The following is a 22,751-nucleotide window of genomic DNA, read 5'->3' as shown; positions in this document are numbered from 1 at the left end:
CCGGTGGCTCAGCACTTCAACTCCCCCTCCCATTCCCAATCCGACCTCTCTGTCCTGGGTCTCCTCCATTGCCAGAGTGAGCAACAGCGGAAATTGGAGGAACAGCACCTCATATTCCGTCTGGGGACCTTGCGTCCGGATGGCATTAACATCCCCTTCCTCAACCCTCTAGCTGTCTCCTCCCACCCTCCCATCCGCCCGCCCTCGGGCTCCTCCTCCTCCCCTTTTCCTTCCTTCTCCCCCCCACCCCCCATCAGTCCGAAGAAGGGTTTCGGCCCGAAACGTCGCCTATTTCCTTCGCTCCATAGATGCTGCTGCACCCGCTGAGTTTCTCCAGCAATTTTGTGTACCTTCGATCTTCCAGCATCTGCAGTTCCTTCTTGAACACGATAGAACTTTGTTGTACAGTTTGATAGCCACAGGGTAAACGGTTCTCCTGTAGCGTTCTATGCTGCATTTTGGTGGAACCAGTCCATTGCTGAAGGTACTCCTCAGGTTGACCAGTATGTCATGGAGGGGGTAAGCTGCTTTGTCCAAGATTTGAACAGCATCCTCTCCTCCAAGATCACCTCCAATGAATCCAACTCCACTCCCAGGACGGAGCCAGCCTTCCTGATGAGCTTGTTGATTCTGATGGTGTCTGCGGCCTTCGCCCTGCTGCCCCAGCACACAACAGTGTAGAAGATGGCACTGGCCACCACCGACTGATAGAACATCTGCAGCATCTCACTGCAGATGTTGAAGGAGCGGAAAGTACAGACGGCTTTGTCCCTTCTTATACATTGCTTCAGCGTTCCTGGACCAGTCCAGTTTACTGTCCATGTAAACTCCAAGGTACTTGTACTCCTTGGTAAACTGCACATCCACACCCTTGGTGGAGACGGGGGACAGGGGTGTCTCTCTCCACCTCAAGTCCACCACTAACTCTTTAGTTGTGTCGTTGTTGAGCAGCAGTTGATTCAGCCCACACCACTCAACAAGTCGTTGACTACACCTCTGTATTCAGCTTCCCCTCACTGACACATCTGTATTCAGCATGAACGGGCACAGACTATACAATGACAAGAAATTGTGCAATCACAGTTTACAATTTCCACTGTGTGTTAGCCCAGGAAGTGGATCTCCAGGGAACGCTGCACTGGTATGGCTACTGCCTTTCATTGAGGTGTTAACTGAAGGCCCCGTCTGTCTTCTCGAGGAGTAAATATTTCCACGGCATTCTTACAGCGACGAGTAGGGGATTTGTCCCTATTTTCCCAACTAATTCATCCCTCACCCAAAGCCTACAATAACAGACCGTCTGGTTATTTGTGGGAATTTTCCACTTGCTGCTATATTTTCTATATTTCAGCAAAGACTACATTCCAAAGTTGCTTCATTGATTGTAATGCACTTTGGCACATCCTGAGGTTGTGGAAAGTGCTATATAAATGAATATTTTTCCTTTAAACCAGGTCATGCTTTGTTAGTATCTGTGGTTTTTATTACATTTAATCTAATCTGGTCCCTGAAAGTCTGGTAGGATCCTGGAATATTATTTTTATGGAAAACAAAGCTTAACATAGAAACATGAAGTAGGTGCAGGAGTAGGCCATTTGGCCCTTCGAGCCAGCACTGCCATTCAATATGGTCATGGCAGATCATCCAGAATCAGTATTTAAGAAGGAACTGCAGATGCTGGAAAATCGAAGGTACACAAAAATGCTGGAGAAACTCAGCGGGTGCAGCAGCATCTGTGGAGCGAAGGAAATAGGCAACGTTTTGGGCCAAAACCCTTCTTCAGTCTGAAGAAGGGTTTTGGCCCAAAACGTTGCCTATTTCCTTCGCTCCACAGATGCTGCTGCACCCGCTGAGTTTCTCCAGCATTTTTGTGTACCATCCAGAATCAGTACCCTGTTCCTGCTTTCTCCCCATATCCCTTGATTCTGTAATAAATGAGTTATTATAATGTGCAGCCATAGAAATTCCTTATTATCCAGCTTCCGTCGCTGTTCCTTCCCCAACATCTAACCCAACAGTTTACACGATCTGTGTCCGTAACCAAGAAAGAGGGATCTAACTTTGGTTCTTTAACTGCGAATAGATCTTGTGTCATTTACTTATTGCTGCAATAGCTCATGAAAATGGATGTTTCCGATACACCACAGGATGGTTAGGGAGATGACCTGCAGGAATGCTCCAGCAACTGTCCTGGGACCAGGGCTTTAACAGCATAAACTTCAATAAAATGAAAGAGAAAACATTTTAAAAATCCATACACTTAAAACGACTGTGCTCACTTAACAGGTAAGTGAAGCAGAGTGTACCCACTTAGGTGAGTGAGAGTGACAGCTTGTTGTAAAACAAAGAGGAACATTTGTCATACCATCAAGTCTAATGTATTATAGATAATGCTCAAATTTTAAAAATCAGCATATGCATGGAAATTTGTGTTGGTAAGCGGATAGAACTAAATGCAGGGTGACTAATATAATCAATATTGTAATAAATAGGAAATGGGCTGTCCATCGAAAATGATAAATTAATCATAAGTATCACTTCTATGAACCTATTGAGGCTACCTTCCTAAGTATGAAAAGGTGCTTTTATATTTGAAACTTGTACAGTTCCAATTAGGGAAAAAACCCACATCCTTGCTTCGCTCATTGTTATTTGAAATTGCAGGCTTACAGTTTTTCAGCCAAGATAATGTTTTAGCAAAACACTTGTTGGTCCAGATCCACATTCCCATATATTAGGTACTGAAACAGTTTCCTTAACCTAGCAGCTAGATCAAATAGTCTGTAGTTTCAAAATCTTCAATTCTTACCTGGGGAAAGCAGGGATTAATTGTTTTCAGTGATGCATCGAAGGCTGCGGTGAGACTTGATAGAGGTACACAAAATTATAAGGTGCAGAGATAGGGGAGAAAATTGGAACCTTGTTCCGAGGGTGGAAATGTCAAAGACTTGAGTTCGTAGCTTTAAGGGGCTGTCCCACTGTACGAGCTAATTCAAGAGTTCTCCCGAGTCTCCCCTGATTCGAACTCGGAGAATTACGGTAATAGCCGCTCGTAGGTACTCGGGGCTCTCGTGGACATTTTTCAACATGTTGAAAAATCTTCACTGGTCTTCACGAGCTTACCGCGTTTCCCGAGTACCTGCCGTTAGTGTAACGAGCCGCTAAGAGACGTCCTGAGCTCCGACGTACCCGCTACGTACATTCTACGTGCTTACCACGAGTTTGATTTTTTTTTAAACTCGGAAGAGCTCGTGAATTAGTTCGTACAGTGGGACAGGCCCTTTAAGGTGAGAGGGGCAAAGTTTCAAAGGAGATGTGTGGGGCAAGTTTTCTCCAATGATTTGTGGGTGCCTGGAACATACTGCCAGGGGTGGTGGTGGAGGCAGATAAGATAATGGCATTGAAGAGGCTTTTAAATAGACACATGGACATGCATGGAAGGTATTGATATGTACAAGCACAAGTCATGTTCCTTACGATTTTAGCTAGGTTCCACCATGGTCATGGCAGGATGACTGGAGGTAGTTCCATAGATTTTCACTGCTTTTTATTTACGATGGTGCAGACTATTGCATTAAAATCAAAGGTGATGTTCCAAAGTAGTACGGAGGTAATGGTGCACTGTTTGAGAGGCTTTCTGTAAGAATACAAATATCCCATGGCATTATTTCTAAGAAGGAAACTCTCACCGATGGTAATCCCACTACCAATCACCAACTAAAGTGATTGGGGTAGAAATTGTACCTTACCTAGCAAAGAGAAACACTTGGCCGGATGTCCTCAAAGCCATTGCGAGAAAAAGGTAACATTCTAATATGAGTTCTAATTCCTGCCATGAAATTTGAATCATGTTTTAACATTTCAAGATTGTCAGAATGTTCTTTATTCATTAATTATTACTTTGGATAGACACAGAATACTGGAGTAACTCAATGGGTCAGGTTCTGTGGAGAAAATGGATAGGTGACATTTTTGTGGGGAGCTTTCTTCAGACATATTTATTATTATTCGGCCTTGGCTTTGTAACAAGCTCTGATTGGCGATTAAGACTGTCCCCAAAACTAGCAGTGAGATACTGTAAGTAACTCCTTTAAGGGTCTGTCCCACTTACGCGACTTTTTTGGCGACTGCCGGCATCCGTCGTAGGTCGCCGAATACTTTCAACATGTTGAAAATTCAGCGGTGACCAGAAAGACGCTACAACTCTTTGGGTGACAAGGAGACCTCTCATGACCATACAGGTGATCCCCTGGCGACATGTCCCCTGCTGACATCCCGCAACACCCGCTACATGTCGCCAGGTTTCGCCTGTATGGTCATGAGAGGTCTCCTAGTCACCCAAACAGTCGTAGCGCCTTTCTGGTCGCCGCTGAATTTTCAACATGTTGAATATTTTCGGCGACCTATGAAGGGTGCCGGCAGTCGCCGAAAAAGTTGCGTAAGTGGGAGAGGCCTTTTACTTTTTTCAGGTTAAGTGAGGGACTTTGGCCAGGAAGAGTTCTTTACTCTCTGATGGGATTTTTAATACCTGCTTGGTTGGATTTCAGATGGTGTTTCAGATACTTAAGACAATGTACCGCTCAATCCTACACCTTGGATTGTGAGCGCATAATTCTTTTTTTCAGAGATGAAGATATTAACAGATCGTATGCCCTCAGTTTGGGTAACGTGAATGTTTTCATATAAGTGTGGCTAAAAAATATCTCCCTACCTGTGTGTTTGCAGTTTGGCGCTAACTATCATGGTCTTTGTCAACTATGGAGGAGGGAGCTACTGGTTCTTTGAACACGCCCCATGGAACGGTATTGTAATAGAAGTTACTTTTGCATTACCAAACAAAAAGCAGAGATAGCATAATATATTGTATAATGAACATTTTGCACTGCATTAGAAATAGAAATTTATGTATTAGTAATCAGGATAGTCACTAACTTTTAATTTCAAGATCATTGCTAAATTTGAGACAGTGAACTTCTGGTGAATGTACAATGTTTTAGTTTATTTACAGAATTTTGCATTTTTTCCCCCTGATTTTCACAGCGTCATTAAAATCTGACACATCACCCAATAACTATCAAAGAGTCTGTTTACAAAACCCTTTTGTATGACGCACTCTCAGGTGGAGCAAAAAAACGTTGGACTCACAAGAAATGGGGATGGACAATCAAACGGGAGACCCCAAAATAAATGCAGAAAGCAGAAGTAGCTTCTGCGTTTCATTACTGTGCTCAAAAATCATTCTGTCACACAGAATGAATAGTAAGATTAAACGAGAACTTACCAGTTTGAAGTTTGATCTTTATTTTATGAGGAGGAACGTTGAGGGACTACGTGAAGAACCCCGCCTACGGCGCATGCGTGTCATTCTTCAAAGCAGCGGTGTGAGGTCACAGATAGAAAATAATGACCTAAGATAGTAAGATTATTAAAGAGATACCAGTTTAAGATATGACCATATAAGGGTGGGAGCGGAGGGCACGTAGTCCCTCAACGTTCCTCCTCATAAAATAAAGATCAAACTTCAAACTGGTAAGTTCTCGTTTAATCTTACTATTTTACTTCGGAGTCACGTGAGTGACTTCGTGAAGACTTCAAAGCTCTGTGACCTCATGCCGTGGAACGAGTCCAATTTTCACAACTGCCTTGGTAGTTTGGGAGAAATTGTTACTGGTATTTAAAAAAAAACACAATGATACCAACATTTTTAAGCAAAAATTGTAAATAATATTGATTAAATCAATTTATAAACCTTATAAGCTTCAGGTGTAAATTAAATAGAACTCAAAATTTTTCCCCGAAAACGTTTCTTCTTTCCTAACTGGTTTGTTGTAATATGTGCGAAACGTTTTCTCTGATGACCATCCTGCAGTTCTGAGGATATTGTCCATCGGTACCTCCAGGCGATTAGCTGCTGATGTAGATGCAGCCCTGGTGGAGTGAGATTTGAATACATTAGTGTCCACTCCTGCCTGAACTAAGCAATATCTCAGCCACCGTGAAATGGTCTGAGTCGAGACTTTATGGTATGGCTTCTTATGGCTAATTAAAAGAGCCTTTTCATTGCCTCTGATAGCCTTCGTTCTGTCCATATATAACATGATGTGTTTTACTACACAGAGACGTTCATCCTGTGGATAGGCTATGAACTCTATCACCTGACCCGCTGATCCTGGTCTATTGTGCTTAATAAGGCCCTGGATCATGAAAATCAGCCTTCCTGTCGCCTCCGTCAAGTTATCCAATCTTAACTTCTGTAATGACTGGACCCTTTGCGCTGTGACCAGCGCCATAAGCATAACCATTTTCATAGTTAGATAGTTTAGCGGTAATGCCGTAGCCGGTGACCAATTCCGTAACATTTTTTAGGACTACGCTTACATCCCAGATTTGGCTATATCTAGCCCTTGGTGGGTTAGTGTTAAAGATGCCTCGTAGCAGTTTTATTACTAGAGGATGTGAGCCGACACCCTGTCTTTCTGTGCCTTCCCATAAATAACTGGACAAGGCACTCTCTGTGCTGCTGTGATCATGTCCACAGTTCTATCAGATAAACCCATATGCCGAAATGGTTCCTTCAGAGTCTACAACCCAATAAATTTAGATAATTATGGCAAGGATGGCTGTCCCCAGTCACCGGATGCACCAGCAACTGAGGACTATGTTTTAAAGTAATATATGGTGTAAGCACCAAATCCTGCAGCACCGAGAACCATGGTTGGGTAGGCCAATCAGGTACTATGAGAATCCCAGATGCCGAGTCTAGCTGAATTTTCCGTAGTACCCGATTGATGAGGCAGAAAGGAGGAAATGCATAAATGAACCATTTCCCCCCAGTGCAAAGAGAATGCATCTGTAGCTTCTGCCTCAGGATCTGGTTCCCATGATATATACCTAGGTAACTGATGATTTAACCTGGATGCAAAAAGATCAATATCCGGCCTTCCGTACTTTGCTGTGATATCAGCAAATATCTTTCTGTCTAACATCCATTCCGTATTTTCATTAAATTTTCGTGACCTGGCGTCTGCCACTGAATTAAGTATCCCTGGTAGATACGTAGCCGATAACCAAATATTCCTTTGGATACACCATTCCCAAATATGGTTTGCCAATTCATCACAGGATATTGATATATTTCCACCCATATGATTTATATATGCCACCACCGTGGTATTGTTTATCTGCAATCTAACATGCTGGTTAATCATTCCCGAGCAATAAGATTTTAAACCATAAAAGCACTCAACATTTCTAAGTAATTTATACCCTTTGTGGTAAGTAGGTTAGTTTCCTGTATATTCCATCTCCCTCCAGAGCTCGAGATGGTATCCGTTGCTCCCCAACCCAGTGCACTGGCATCTGTTTGTAATACCACAGATGGGTTTGGAATAACTATTGGGTTGGAGCTATATATAACATTTTGTTCCCACCATTGTAGTTCTTTTATAGCTCTAATTGTTAGCTCCCCGTAAATTTTGGTAATGCAATCGTCCAAATTGAATGGCAGGAAACGTGGCTATAATTTTCCCAATAATCCTGGCTACCCGTCTAATGGATGGTTTAACGGTATTAATAAGCTCTGTGCAATCCTTTTGGAACTCAGTGGCTTTCCCTATAGGTAAAGTCACTAACATATCAAGTGTGTTAATAGTGAACCCCAAGTAATCAATATTAGTTGCAGGTGTTAATCTTGACTTAATTGGATGGATAATGAATCCCAGCTGTTCCATCAATTTTCTTGTGGCAACCACTGCTCTACTAGCCAATTCATAAGTTTTCCCCACAATCAAGATATCCATTTTAAAATGAGCATATTGTACAAACTTATTAAGTGTTGATAAATCAATAATTATCCGGCAACCCCCATCTTTCTTATGTCTAATGAATATATTTGAGACAAATTCCTGTTGTTCATGTTTGGTTTTTTCAATTACTCCTTTCGTGAACAACCTTTGTATTTCAATTTTTGCTTTAGCTCTGTCTAATTTGGTAAGCATATAAGTTCTGTCCGGTGTATGTTGTACTGGAGGTTCTTGTATGTGTATAAACTCTATAAGATATCCCTTAATACTGCTAAGGATATACCTATCCACAGTTAACTTACACCATGCTTCCAAATGAAATTGCAACCTCCCTCCAAGTTCTGTGCTCCTTATTAATTTTTGAGGCACAGACCCACCTACCTCCATGGTTATCGGTGGTGTTACTTTCTTGGTCTTAACCGAGGTTGCGGAGGGCCTTGAGGTTGAAAGTGGGGTAAATGTTGAAGTGGAGGCTTCCGCATTTTCCATTGTGGGCGTCCCGGGCCAACCCCTAAAAAAGGACGCTGTTGCTGGTTTCCTCTGGCCTCTCTCCAATTTTTCGTACTATACATACTAGTACTTGCTTTTTTAGTCGTCCCATAAGGATGATACCGTTTTCCGACATATCCTTTGGTCGCTTTTATTAGGCCCAACGTTTTGGCCTCTTCCTCCAAATCTTTGACCTGTTTTGATAGGTCACCCCCAAACAACAAATTTTGAGGTTTTATGGCTTTCTGTTTGCACAGGATTGCAAATTTTGGGTCTAACGTTGGCTGAATAGCCCCTTTCCTGATGTTGTTCAGTTCAAATTGAACATTGCAAAACAGTGCTAAATCGTCTTTCATGTCATTGGACATATCCACATTTTCCAGCGTACGGGCCAAAGCTGTTATACCCGCCGAGAGTCCTTTACTAGCATTCTGTATTTTTATATCCAGACTCCGAATATCCTGCCCCACGTGTCTCCAAATGCTTCGGTTCACCTTGGGTACATTCAGAGCCGCACAATTTCGCGGAGGTAAATGTCTTGCCCATACCTCAGCTAAGGTATCAGTTTTGAGGTGATGGGTCGTCATATAATCAATGCTGGCCGCCATCCTGGCCTCTAGGTCTTTTCCAGTTTCTTCTTGCTGGAAATATGTGTGCACCATGTCCAGCAACTGTGTTCCCTCATCCTCCATATGGGAACGTGGCTCTGACTCTTGTTCAGAGTCTGAGTCAGGCAGCCCTTGAACACCCTCTTCAGATGAGGATGATATGTCCAGCAGCCTTTTCTGGCCATGCTCTGAGGGACTTACACCTGTATGTGTGCGGCTTTTATCCAATTTCTGGAGCCTGACACTATGGAGATGTTCCTCCCACAACCGCTCCAGCCGACTTTCGTGCTCTCCCGCACTAGTCGCTCGCGGGTGTTTCTTTTTAGCCCACCGCTCCTGCCGACTTTCGTGCCCTCGGGCACTAGTCGCACGCGGTTTAAATCGCAACTCGTCGCCATGCCTACCGGCTCTGGTTGCTCCCGGCCGCTGCAAACGCCGTTTTTCGCCGTCCCGGTACTCCTCCAAACAGATAGATGACGGCCCCACATGCTGCAGCCACTCGTACTGTTTTCCGAGCTCTGCAGATGCGATCGCTGCCGGCTGCTCTATGCCCTGCAGCTGGTCATCATCACTGCTATACAAGTAAGTATTTACCGGCGATTTTTCGGGCTCACTTTCCCAGCGGTTCGTTTTGCGGTTCGCCTTCCCGCCCGGTCTAGAATTAGTTTTTCCCGGCGCGGGGTTTGAATCTGGCACAGCTGGCTCAACGCAAACTGCCTGTGCCGTCGGCTGCTGCTGCGGGTCCCCGGCACCTTTACCGCCGACATCCTGCAGCTTCTTCACAGCCTTTCTGCGTCCTCTATCCATTCCTAAAAAAACGGTGAAAATGCAGAATCACTTACCTGCCGTCGACCGGCTTGTTAACTCTCCCGTTCAAGGGGACGTTCTCCCCAGGTCCGACACGTTCAATGCGTGTATGCGATATGACACGCATGCGCCGTAGGCGGGGTTCTTCACGAAGTCACTCACGTGACTCCGAAGTAAAATGATAGTTATTGGGGGTGTCAAGAGAGATGCAGATGTTGATGCTCAATCAGTAACCCAAGTGCTTGCTACTTCCACACTATCCTCCCAGCAGGAGAGATGTGAACTGGACAGTGCTCACCTTGATGCTGCTGTACTTCAGGTGAATTCAGCTTCCCCTATTATGAACACATAAATTATAGAAAAGTCCAGGACAAGAATTGGTACTTCAGCCCACAATGTCCATGCAAAACACAATGGCAAGATCATCTACCTGCACATGATCCACACGTTTCCATTCACTGCATATCCATGTGCCTTTCTAAAAGCCATTATTGTATTGATTACTGATTAGTTTACTAAGGAGGAAGGTGGTGGTTGGCTATGGTAGCGTTAGCCAAGATCCAACAGCAATTATGTATTGCAGAGAGTCAAGCAAAGGCTGGACATCCATAATTCTTCCAATGAGGTACATTGATATATATATTTATATATATATATATATATACAGCATCAGATATACAGGACCAGAGTCTAATGTAGAACAACTGAATTCACAGTCGAAAATACAAATCCTTGGCCATCGATTCAAAATAATTCCTTTATGAAAGCAATAAATCAAAAATTATTATCAGAATTAATATTCACTAGAGATTTGCAACCCGAGTCTCTGTTGCTATTGATTGACATATTCCTGCAGGTTTTTAAATCTCAAGTCAATTTTACAGGAAGCATATTTCTGCAGGGCCACATGCTAAGCATCCACAAGACCGTTCATAAAACTTAATAAATCTTCCTCAGGGAGGGGAGATGGAGTAATGGGTGGGGCGGGGGGGGGGGGGGGGGAGCCGCAGGCTTACCTGACTTGAGGTTAAAATGGACGTTGGATTAATAGTGTGGTTGATGCAGAGCAGAAGGAGAGCAATCCTGCCTTGATCACTCTGTAGAAGGGTCTCGACCCGAAACATCGCCCATTCCTTCTCTCCAGAGATGCTGCCTGTCCCGCTGAGTTACTCCAGCATTCTGTGTCTATCTTCGGTTTAATCCAGCATCTGCAGTTCCTTTCTACGCAATCCTGCCTCCATCAGTTGCTATTCTTAGTCGCTCTAAGCAACTAGTTGGAGTTAGTTCCTCAGGAGGAAGGTAGACACAAGCTGCTGGAGTAACTCAGTGCGACAGGCAGCAATTCTGGAGAGAAGGAATGGGTGACGTTTCGGGTCGAGACCCCTGGAAGCCTCCATGCAGGCTAGGATTTTTCTGGTGAAGTGATGGAAGGAAGAATGATGACATGGGTGAATAATTGGTGCCTTTCAAAGATGACAACAGGATGGGAGAGACTGGTGGGAAGCTGGTGCTCAGCTAAGAGGCATTTGGGAGTGTAAATAAAGATTTCTATCTGTATTTAACTTTAACAAACTTGTATGTATTCTTTCTTATTTTCCAGGATTGACTGTCGCTGACCTTGTGATGCCCTGGTGAGCAAAAATGAAAGTGTTGATGTAATGATATCAACAATTCTCACTTCATGGTCCATGGTTACAGCCCATATTCAGCATTTATTTTTTGTACAATTATGCTTTTCCTTAATCAGGTAGGAACTGTTCTTTAATAGAAGATAGACCCAAAACACTGGAGTAACTCAGCGGGACAGGCAGCAACTCTAGAGAGAAGGAGTGGGTGACATCTCAGGATTGCCTATTTTTAAGAGGAAAAGTAGAATACAGGAATGTACTAAAAATGAGAAGAAGGCCAGACAAGGGGATTGCTATTGCATTTGGCAGCACAGGCAAGCTGTGCTGAATGCCCTCCGCCTGTGCTTATGCTTCCACGGAACTTAAATTCAAAATCTTTGGAGTCAGATGAATGTTCTACAAGCCAAGCTAATAAAATACACACGGTTTGAAAACACACCAACTAGACACCACTGGTTCTCTTGTGAGAAAGTTTCAGTACTTGTGAAGCTCCGTTGGCTCTTACACCATCCATGCGTGGTGACAATCTCTTGCAATGTCCTTTACTGTCAATCGAAATTTCCACATCTGGATTCACTAATGCTCACAATCCCACATAGGAAACTAATCGGCAACCCTACTTCCACCTCTGAATAACTGTCAGCGTGGAAGTAATGGGGTCCTAAAGTTTAGTTTAATTATGTTTAGTTCAGGGATACAGCGCGGAAACAGGCCCTTCGACCCACCGGGTCTGTGCCGACCAGCGATCCCTGCATATTAACACACACTAGGGACAATGTTTACATTTACCAAGCCAATTAACCTACATACATATCTGTACGTCTTTGGAGTGTGGGAGGAAACCGAAAATCCCGGAGAAAACCCACGCAGGTCACGGGGAGAACGTACAAACTCCGTACAGACAGCACTCGTAGTCCGGATCGAACCCGCGTCTCCGGCGCTGCGTTCGCTGTAAGGCAGCGACTCTACCGCTGCGTCACAGTGCCGCCCTAAATAAGGACAAGATTGGTTTGTGGCAAGACTCACGTCACCGAAGGATTCCAAATTACGTTACGTTATGCCCAGTGCCTGCTAAAAGCTGTGGTGGTGCAGGACTGACTGAACCAGAGGCGTGTAAACTTCAGATCAAAGCAGCTCACCTGCAGCAGTGATGCCAACATTGTAGATAACCAAAGAAGGACCATCAGGGTTCTGTTTCAATGCAATTGTGGTTGTTGGTCAATAAAGCACTTTAAAAGTATTGAAACAGTTCCCATAGAGAATTATTATCCACTTCACAAATCATTGAAATTAATGGCAGACATCGTGGAGCTACCTAAGGTGGAGTTTAACCAGCTCCACAATAGTTGATTCGTTTGTGGTGGCGAATTTTACAAATGAAAATTGACTCAAGATAAACACAGTCCAGAACAAGAAGAATGACATGCATTTATAGAGCACCTCATCATATCTTTCAACACTCTTTATCCCCTAACTGCTTCATATGCAGGCAATTACTTTGAAGTACTGTGACTTACTATGTAGGTGAACTACACAAGCCAGTTGTTGCTGGCATGATCCTAAAAACATCAGTGAGATGAGATGATGAACTCTTTTGTGGGGTGAGGGGTGGGTTTGGAAGAGGATAACTGGAGGACAAGACATTGAATAATCCCTTGATTTTCTGGTTTTATATTCCATCATAATGAGATCGTTGTGACACTGCAAGACTCCCTCAACATCACTGCTAAATTAGTCTAGATTATGCGTTTGTATTCCTGAATAGGGAATGGGTCAGAAACCCAGGGGTATCTGGTGAACGGTTACAAACACATACGAGTATTTCATCACCTTTTCTCTAATCCAAGATGCTGAACAATAAAGGAGAAGAAAAGCACATCATTCTTCATTTTTAACTCCAGCCTAATGTGGTCAAAAGGGATTAGTGCTGATAGGCATCGCAGTTGACTTAGATAACTTGGGCCAGTGGAGCCCGTTTCAGCACCGTATGTTTCCATTATTCTACAGAACAAGACTACCTTTCATTGGAAAGAAAGCAGAATATATTGGTCACAACCAGCCTGTCAGTTAGCATCTATGCAGAGACCACATGTTTCAATCTTTCATCAGAACTAATAGTTCAAAGCTGCTGAGTCTGCGTTCCCAGCATTTACTGTTGTTTCCAATTTACAACACCTTTGCTTTTCAATCTTTCATTAGCCTTTTGATTGATGCTCTCTCTCAGAAAACCTTTACAGAGCCTCTGAGTGGCACTTTGAACATAACTAGATCGTTCCGAAGGCTCCTGAATGCAATTTTCTCAGGATATTCTGTGAAATGTTCACAGAGAAATTGCTGACATTTAATGTGCAAGTACACATACAAGTGCACTCAGAAACCTAGACATGCACTCACACATACATGTACTCACTCCCATTCACAAATACACATTGAAAATATTTTAAAGCATAAACAAAATTATGTTAACGCGTAATAATATACATTTAAAAATGTTAACAGCTCACCACAAAAACATATTCCATTTGACTCCTGTTATATCTTAATGTGCCATGCTCCACAAATGTAGCAATGGAACATATTCAAACTTGCTGGAAAGAGTTTATTATTAACAAATGATAGCATCCTGGTTCAGATAATTTAATTTACTCTTGGTCTGTTTTTGATTTCTTTGCGCAGGCTGCTAAATATATCGTAGTATGTTTACTGATTGTGTTAACAGAATATAAATCATGGAACAATAAAGTCCAAAAACAGACCCTTCAGCCACAATGTCTGTGCCAAACGTTGCCCCTCCCACATTAAAGTTATTTCTCCTAGTATTTGAGTTTTCTATCCTGGGGAAAAGGTTCTGACTGTCTACCCTATCTGTGCCTCCTATAATGTTACATTATCAGGTCTCCCTGCAACATCCAGCGTAATAGCAATCCAAGTCTGTCCAACTTCTCCCTGTAGCTGATAGACCCTAAGCCAAGGATAATTCTGGTAAACCTCCTATGAACTTTTTCCAAAACCTTCACATGGTGAACGACCAGAACTGTATGCAATATTCAACATGCAGCCTAACCAAAGTCCTGTAAGGCTGCATCATGACCCCTTGACTCTTATACTCAATGCCCTGACCTATGAAAATAATCAGGCAAAGGCATAAGTGCCCCCTCCATCGACTCCTTTAAGTCGAGACTTAAAACTCATCTCTACTCCCAAGCCTTTCTTGATGTCCTCTGAGCGAGGGCTATATGTAAGTAGTGATGTTTGTATTTAATCTATGAACCACTGTTGTTTGTTATACTGTTCTTATACCAATGTAAAGCACTTTGGCCAACGAGAGTTGTTTTTTAAATGTGCTATATAAATAAAAGTGACTTGACTTGACTTGATAAATGGTAATGTGTGTTGTGTCCTCAGGTTTGTTTTCATCATTGGTACATCCGCAGCCTTGTCCTTCAGCGCCATGCTCCGACGAGGTGTCCGTCGACTGCAGTTGCTGCGAAAGCTGTCCTGGCGAACCGCCATCCTGCTTCTGATCGGAGTGTTCTTCATCAGCTATGGCCCAGCAGACGGTCCCAGTGAGTTTACCACCCACGGGCCCAACTCTTCCAACTGGCCTGACTCTTCCTGTGATTTTAATAGGGGAAGTGAAAAACAAAAATGTTAGCTAGAAATTCTTTGCATGAAGGAATTAACAGCCTGATTACATTGCACAGTTTGTGAACGGCAACACCCATTTGATTCTCTGAACGTGAAGGCAAACGCAAAGACCCGGGTTTAATCCCGACTACGGGTGTTTGTACGTTCTCCCCGTGACCCCGTGTGTTTTCTCCGAGATCTTCGGTTTCCTCCCACACTCCAAAGATGTGAGGGTGTGTAAGTTAATTGGCTTGGTGTATGTATAAATTCTCCCTCGTGTGTGTAGGATAGTGTTAATGTGCGGGGATCGCGGGTCAGTGTGGACTCAGTGGCCTTTTCTGTGCTGTATTTCTAAACAAATTTGATACCACGTCTGCCATACTGAGTTGTACTGCAGAGCTTAAAGAGGACTGAGAGGTTGACACCCTTTGAATTTTGCACTTGTCTCTTTTTCCACCTGCAGTTCTCCTTCAGACCATTTGATCTCTTCCTGATTGTGCCCTAGCTCCTAATCCCACAGCCCGTCTCACCAGCAATTTATGCACATTAATTCCCCAACACACTCCCCACCACAGGCCCCAATCCTACACCCAAGATCCCACTTTCCCCAGCTGGAAGATCTATCCCTCTCTCACCAGAGACCATGTGGCCTTCCAGAGCAAAGAGAAGAAAACCACATTTGAGCATTTACTCCTCAGTCTGGAGCAGGGTCCTGACCTGAAATGTTGTAGAAACATAGAAACATAGAAAATAGGTGCTGGAATCACAAAGTAAGAATTCTGTTTAAAATAAACATCATTTTGACTTTCAAATGAAACTAATGTTACTCACCGTTGAATGGTCCCAATAGCCTCTGTTGAAGAAGGGAACCTGACCTTAATGCAGATGTTGCCTTGTTCTCCTTAAGATTACCACTGTGTCACACACAAGACTGACAATAGTTGCAAGAACCAGTTGTAGGAAAATACTTGTGGCTTGAAACATCTCTTACCAATTTTGATGAGAACAAATAAGAGAACTTATTTCCGCGGAAGCTGGTTTACAAAAAAAAGATACAAAGTGCTGGAGTAACTCAGTGGGCCAGTCAACATTTCTGGAGAACATGCATAGGTGACGTTTTGTGTTGGTCCTTTCTGTTGACCAGATTGAAGAAGGATCCTGACCCGAAACATCACCTATTCATTTTCTCCACAGATGCTGCCTAACCTGAGTCACTCCAGCACTTTGTCCTTTTGTGAAATACTTTGTAACATTGTTTTGTGTAACTTTGATCTAGAATGAGGTGGAGGTGGTAGTGGTTGGGGGGGCGGGGGGTGTGTTTCACAGAGTTTGACTTCTTAAAAAGCCCAAGTTTATTGCTTGATCAGTGAAGGTAGAAATTAATTATTTTGTTTGTGAGCAGACCATTTCGCACAAAAGTGCACAGACAGAGGTTATCACTTCTTACTGTCCAAGGAGCATTCTTTGGCAGACTAAATGTTGCTCAGTTTTTAAAAATGACTAAATACATTCCTGACTGCAGTTGTCCAGCCAAACGTCATGTTATCAATGTCAGGCATTCCATAGTGAGTACTTTGGTCTGCAGTATTCCATATTAACATGCCATTATTGTTTCTCACTCTGGGGAATAGATATCTTGCTAATCTAGTTTCTGAAAATATTGATGGCAATAATCTGATTCAGGGATTTCTTGTGAATTATGATCAGATCAACTATTTGATGCCCGACAGTCATATGATTTAATGCCAGTCTCTAAGGCAACAGTGCAATCTTCTAATAAAATATTACTCCCTTTAAAGGCCACTATTTCCCTTTCTCTAATTTCATAAAACTTTTTAGCTGAGGAATTGATTTAATCCTGACTTTGTGCGAGAACATAATGTCAACCACATACTGCTGGGTCAAAACTGAGCAAGCTTAGCGAGTCGAGTCAGATTCAGCTGCCTTGCGTTTATAGTCACAACCAGTGAACCGATGCCGTTCCATTCCAAAATGGCTTCATGTTGGTCTCAAAGATCAGCCAGTGGAGACAGATTGTGACCAGTTCTGGATGCAAACTCAATATTGAGAATTGTGAAGGGACAGAGGTTGATTTGTGGGAGGTATGAGATTGGTTGCAGGATGTACGGACCAAGATTGGTTTTGCTTAAATAAATTGCTTGGGTCAGAAATGTGGATTGACCAGGACTATGCCTGGATGTGGAATGATGGCAATATTGTAGCCCTATTTTAGATACCATTGCCCATGGGTGGAGCTCACTATAGAAGGGCAATGCCCTAGCTTTATGCTTTATCAAGATTGTAATAACACCCCAGAAGTTGCATGTTCATTTCTCCCAGTTTGCCAGTTACCAGCTTGGTATACACAGCCTCACAACTAAACTGGATCTGTCCTCTTCACAGGTTTGTTCATTTATTTTTGCCAATGTTACTGTCAATGTCCAGATCAGATCCTTGAGCTGAATGGGTTGTTGAACTATTCCAGATGTCAATTTGAGTGCAGCATTTGAGTGTTGGTCTTGACTTAGCAATGTTGCAAATTTCCTTCCTGAAGGGCATGTGTGAACCAAGTGAAATTTTACAACAATTTGTCTGGTTCTTAACTTGTTTGACTGATAATTACAGGGTTTAGATTTGTTGTTATATAGTGGTGTCATTGTGTTATAGATCTTTGTGTATAAATTCTTCTGTTCACAGGCGGAATACAATGCACTGATACAAGTATACATTATGTTGAAAGCTACTCACTGGGAACAAATTTCTTGGCAATTATTTATTTAATTTCGGATTATTTAGTAAACTGTATTAGGTTCCTCAGCCATGATGATGGAAATTGAACTTGAGTATGGATTTCTTTCAGAACTCTGGATCACTTGTCTAGTAACAATCATGTTCAGCTTAGGCATCATACTATCATTGGATTGGATTGGATTGGATTGGATTCAATTTTATTGTCATTGCACTTTTCAGTGCAACGAAATGGTTTAGCCTGCAGTCATAACATAGAATAATAACAAAACAAACACTCAACACAGTTTAAAGTCCCAAAGTCATTGTCTCTTCCCTCCTTGTTCTCCCTCTGCGCCGAGGCAATCCAGGCCTCCGAAGTTGCGGCCCCGCCGGGTGATGGTGTGCAAGTCCCGCGGCTGAATCCGAGCTCCGCAAACCATCATACAACCCTAATAGCATAACAGTGTCATAGATTCCTACATGATGGAAGCAGGCCATCAAGTCTATGCCACCCATCAATTACTTAGTCCACTAATCCCATTTACTACCACTTGGTCCATCAACTTCCATAACTCAGCGATTCAACTGCTCATCCATATATTTCTTAAATGCAGTGAGAGTCTCTGCCTTCACCACCCTCTCAGTGTGCTTTAGATTTCATTTGGTCACTGCATGGAACTCTTAGCCTTTAACTGAAACATATGCTTGTTTCAGATGTTTCAGCAATGTGGAAACGTTTCTACTCTTCACCTTATTTGTGCTCCTCATAATTCCATATACCTTGATTAGATCGCTCTTCAGCTTCCTCTGTTCCAAGAAAAATAAACCCAGTCTATCCGGACTCTCCTCACTACTGAATTGTTCCATCATGGGCAATATCCTTGTAAATCTACTCTGCACCCCTTCCAGTGCTCTCATGTCCTTCCAGTAGTATAATGGCCGGAAATGTACACAATACTTCAGCTGTGGCCAAACCAAGTTTTGTAAAGTAGAATACTTTTATATTTTACCATCTTCATCGTCATATCTACAAGTGCCCCCATCTTTAGAAATTGTGAACGTGTATGCAAAGTGGAAAAAAAACCTAAAGTGAACAAAGGGATGAGAGGAGGCTATATTTAAATGCTCTCTGACACTGATCAAATAGTATATACATAGTAATATACTTCAGAGCATTCCAGTGTTTACTAGATCAGAAGTGTGACCAGGCTGGATTAACAGACGTTGAACTGTTCTTGCACGTTTACAAGTCAATGCTCTTTTCCATGTCCTCATTTTAGCTCTCCTGACAGAAATTGCATCTGCAAATGTTATGGAGCATGCAATTTAGTGCACATCTCTGAATAAAGATGGTTTTTAATTAAGTAATGAGCTGATTTTAATAAATCTCTTACCGAGAGTGCATCTAAGCCCAGGGTTAATACTCTATCCAACTGATGATTTATATGCTGCTGATGTGCTTGTTCTGTCACATACGGAGTGCTGACCGTACTTAATCACTCAGGCTGTTTCATTTCGGCATTTTTCCTTTGTGTTGTTTTAGAATTATCGGTAATGCTCGAAAGGCCTTGTTCTTCCAGCACAGCTCTCCATGTAGATCCATGTCAAATCCTGATCAATAATGCTAATCGGGAGGAGGTCTCACAGAGTTCCCTGGCCACATAAAATAATGAATGTCTCGGATGCATTAGCAGGTGGAGTTTTCCAGCAATTAAGCTTATTGTCCTGTGTTGGCCAAACATCTGGGTGACAGTGCCATTGGTGATTCTGCTGACAAAGTTCCGGATTTTCATGTTAAAATCGGCATCGTAGCAAAGTGCATAACTTAGCCACATTTCCACCAAAGCTCCCATTGCACACTGCAACCCACTGAAAACGTAACCACTGGAAACAATTACGCAGCCACAGTAAATCAGTGATTCTGCTCATTGGTTTTGGAAGTGCACAGTAAAAATATCAGATCACTAATTCAGGGGAGGCTTAGTGGAGAAAGGAATGAGAAATGAAGTGGCTAAGCTGATCTGTGCATTGATATTTACAGTGCAACGTTTGACCTTTATGTCAGGAGATAGCGTGAAGTATATTTAGATAGAGAATCTTCAGAAACAGAAAAGGCTGTGGTAAACATCCAAGGGGTGATATTACAGCAGTAACATAGCCTGATGTGCTGCTGCTGGAACCAGTAACTTGCAAGGTGTGAAATGTATGCCTTACCAATTTGTTAACAGTACATTGGATTCCCAATGGCGCAGAAGAGTGAAGAGTGGGTTACTTTCCAGCTTTCTGGCCTCAACAATGACTCCAACAGCTTTAGACCATTATCACTGCTCCAGTTTTATTGGACAGCAGGTGCTGGTAACGATTCTGCTGTATCCATTTACACCTTCCCTTTTTGTTCTTGAGCTTCCCCCCAATCCTATTTTTGGCACAGACCATCATCCTTGTTGTTATTTAATTCCTCCAGTCTTTTACATTATTCCTGACCCTCCACTGTCTTCTCCCACGACTCCCACTCACCCTCCATGTTCTAAATGTATCTCTGTTTTATGTTAATAATGACACAGAAGTGAGACCCATGAGCCGTGATGGTTTCAGGGGAACATTCTCTTCAGTCATATTCCCCCTCTGTTTATTTCCCTATACCTTTGCAACACCCTCTCTCTCTCTCTCTCACACATATCCATCAATTCCCCCATTTCTACATTTTGCCTTCAACCTTTACTAAGGAGTAATCCACAGTTAACCCACTGGCACATGGGATTAAATCAGAGTATCAGGCATGATGACCAGTGTGGTCACAGGAAGAAGATGCAGTCTTCGTACGGACAGTAACCAAGGTCAGGAATGAACCCATGTCCCAGGTTCTGATGGAAGATCATTGATTTGAAACATTAATTCTTTCTCTCTTTTTCCTGACTGCTGTTTATTTCCAGCATTTCCTCTTCTTAATGCACAATTCCAGCATCTGGAATGTTTATTATTGTTTTGGTTACATCTGTGAGGTGAACACGGAATAGCCTTGGCGTTATGTCCAAAACAACACTCAACATGAAAGGTATTCTTTTTAAAGCTCTCCAAAATAAATCTCAAATCATGTAATGAAAGGAAAGTAAAGAAAGTAATTTGTACTTTTGTTTATCCCGTCAACTCTCTTTCCCATTCTAGGCAGCACCACAACAGTTTTTACTGTTGTTGGCACGACTGTGTACTGTACTTTTTACATCAACTCCGCTTGTGACTATCCGAGGGATTTGTTGGAACAATAGTTCTTCAGTTACATTATATTAATGGTGGTGTTAAATATTAAGGTGGTTACAAAGCAAGCTTTACCTTGGAGGCTAATTGTTCATTCTGGCAGTTTTTTGGCTGTGTTTCCCTTCCTTCCCATTTAATCCCAAATGTATATTAGACTCTTGATTCCCAACGCAGTTGAGAGCAAATGGCACAAGCCTCTCTTAACTTAAGGTGAGAGGAAGGAGACTGGGACATGGTCTTCAGAGTGTGTGCTTAATCCACTCAGTGCAGCTGCAAGCCTGCTAACGGTGGAGTGTGTTGAAGGTCACGAGGAACCTGAAAGCCATGTTGTGCTGATGGAGGTTTTCCGTGGACCAGTTTCTGGTGGGACTCCAAACTGAGAAGACATCTGTTCTAGCACAGTAACGTAAAGGAAGACTTGTACTTGTGCTTTTCAAGTCTCTTTCTCAACATACCAAAGTGCTGTGCAACGAATGATGTACTTTTATAGTAATCCTGGAAATGCAGCAGCCAATATTTGCAAAGTAAGCTCCTATGAATGGCATTGCAATAATTTGTTTTAATAATGAATGGATAAATATTATCAAGAGAATTGAGGAGAACTCCCCTGTTCTTTTTCAAGATAGTGCCTTGCAAATGTTTACATCTATCTGGAAGCAGCTGGGACCCTGGCTAAATGTCTCATCTGAATGGTGCCTCTGACAGTCTAGTCTCCCTCGGTACTGTAATTAAGCACCAGCATAAGGTTTTGAGCATGTCTTAGAGTGGGCATTGGAGCCACAGCTTTCAGACCCAGAGATAAGAACGCTCCTCACTAGCCTGTGCTTACCTCTTATCACATTCCTTTCTCTGTTTCTAGATCCCATAGACCCTAGACTCTGCCATGAATGTGACATGTTCCCATGGTTGCAAAATGACCATTGCCCTTTGCCCAATTGGCCATTATTTCTGTGTTGGACTTGAGATTACATGTCAATAAAATAACAGCAGTGTATGTTTTGTGTCACTTGCTGGAAAGATATGTTCATAATTGAATGCTACTGCGTTTTAAAAGGATGTTGTGTTTATAGGTTTGTTCATTTGGTTATGCAGCAAAGCATATTAGGTTTGTTCCCTTGTAATTAGTTCCTAATTTAAAAAAAACATATCATCCTGTTCAGAGATGCCAAGTAGACAAATTGGAGTCCTGGCTTCCATCTTGGTCCGCAGTGGACAGTCGGGAATTAAAGGACACTCATTTAGGAAAGAGATAAGTAGGAATTTCTTTTGTCAGAGGGTGGTGAATCTGTGGAGGCCATCAATGGATATTTTTAAGACAGATAGATAGGTTCGTGATTCTTACGTATGTCGGGGGTTATGGGGAGAAGGCAGGAGAATGGGGTTAGGAGGGAGAGAGAGATCAGCCATGATTGAATGGCGGAGTAGACTTGATGGGCCGAATAGCCTAATTCTGTCCTATCACTTCTGACCTTATGAATGGCAGGAGGGAATGTGTAATCGACCTTTGATTCCGTAGGTTAGGGAAGAAATAATTGCACAATGAAACTCACAGACACCACAGGCAGTAATAGGAACAGGATGAGAAAAACAAGTGAGGAGTCGCCAATATCAAGGCTGCTCCTCCTCTGCCTGGTGACCATACAGGATCACATTGAGCAAAGGTCGTGCTTGTAGTCAGGGGTGGAATGCTGGCAAATCATTTATTCCCTTACCTATGGAATCAAAGGCAAATGACACACCTTCCCACCACCCCCGACTATGTATTATTGTTGAGCATATGCAGGCCAAGACTCTGACTGATCTAC

General features: G+C 42.7%; 1 protein-coding gene across 1 annotated transcript in view; it reads left to right on the top strand.

The window, feature by feature from the left end:
- LOC116966482 (heparan-alpha-glucosaminide N-acetyltransferase-like) overlaps positions 1-22,751 on the top strand; it is a 110,103-nt gene that overhangs the window by 48,157 nt on the left and 39,195 nt on the right. The window contains exons 4-6 of the mRNA XM_033012765.1: positions 4,726-4,802; positions 11,307-11,337; positions 14,740-14,900. Of these exons, the coding sequence (XP_032868656.1) occupies positions 4,726-4,802; positions 11,307-11,337; positions 14,740-14,900 (269 nt within the window). The remainder of the gene's footprint in view (positions 1-4,725; positions 4,803-11,306; positions 11,338-14,739; positions 14,901-22,751) is intronic.

The sequence above is a fragment of the Amblyraja radiata genome, chromosome 37, assembly GCF_010909765.2.
Source record: "Amblyraja radiata isolate CabotCenter1 chromosome 37, sAmbRad1.1.pri, whole genome shotgun sequence".
Taxonomy (NCBI): Eukaryota; Metazoa; Chordata; class Chondrichthyes; order Rajiformes; family Rajidae; genus Amblyraja; species Amblyraja radiata.
Note: the sequence above shows the minus strand (reverse complement) of the source record. Positions and strands in the feature narration are given on the sequence as shown.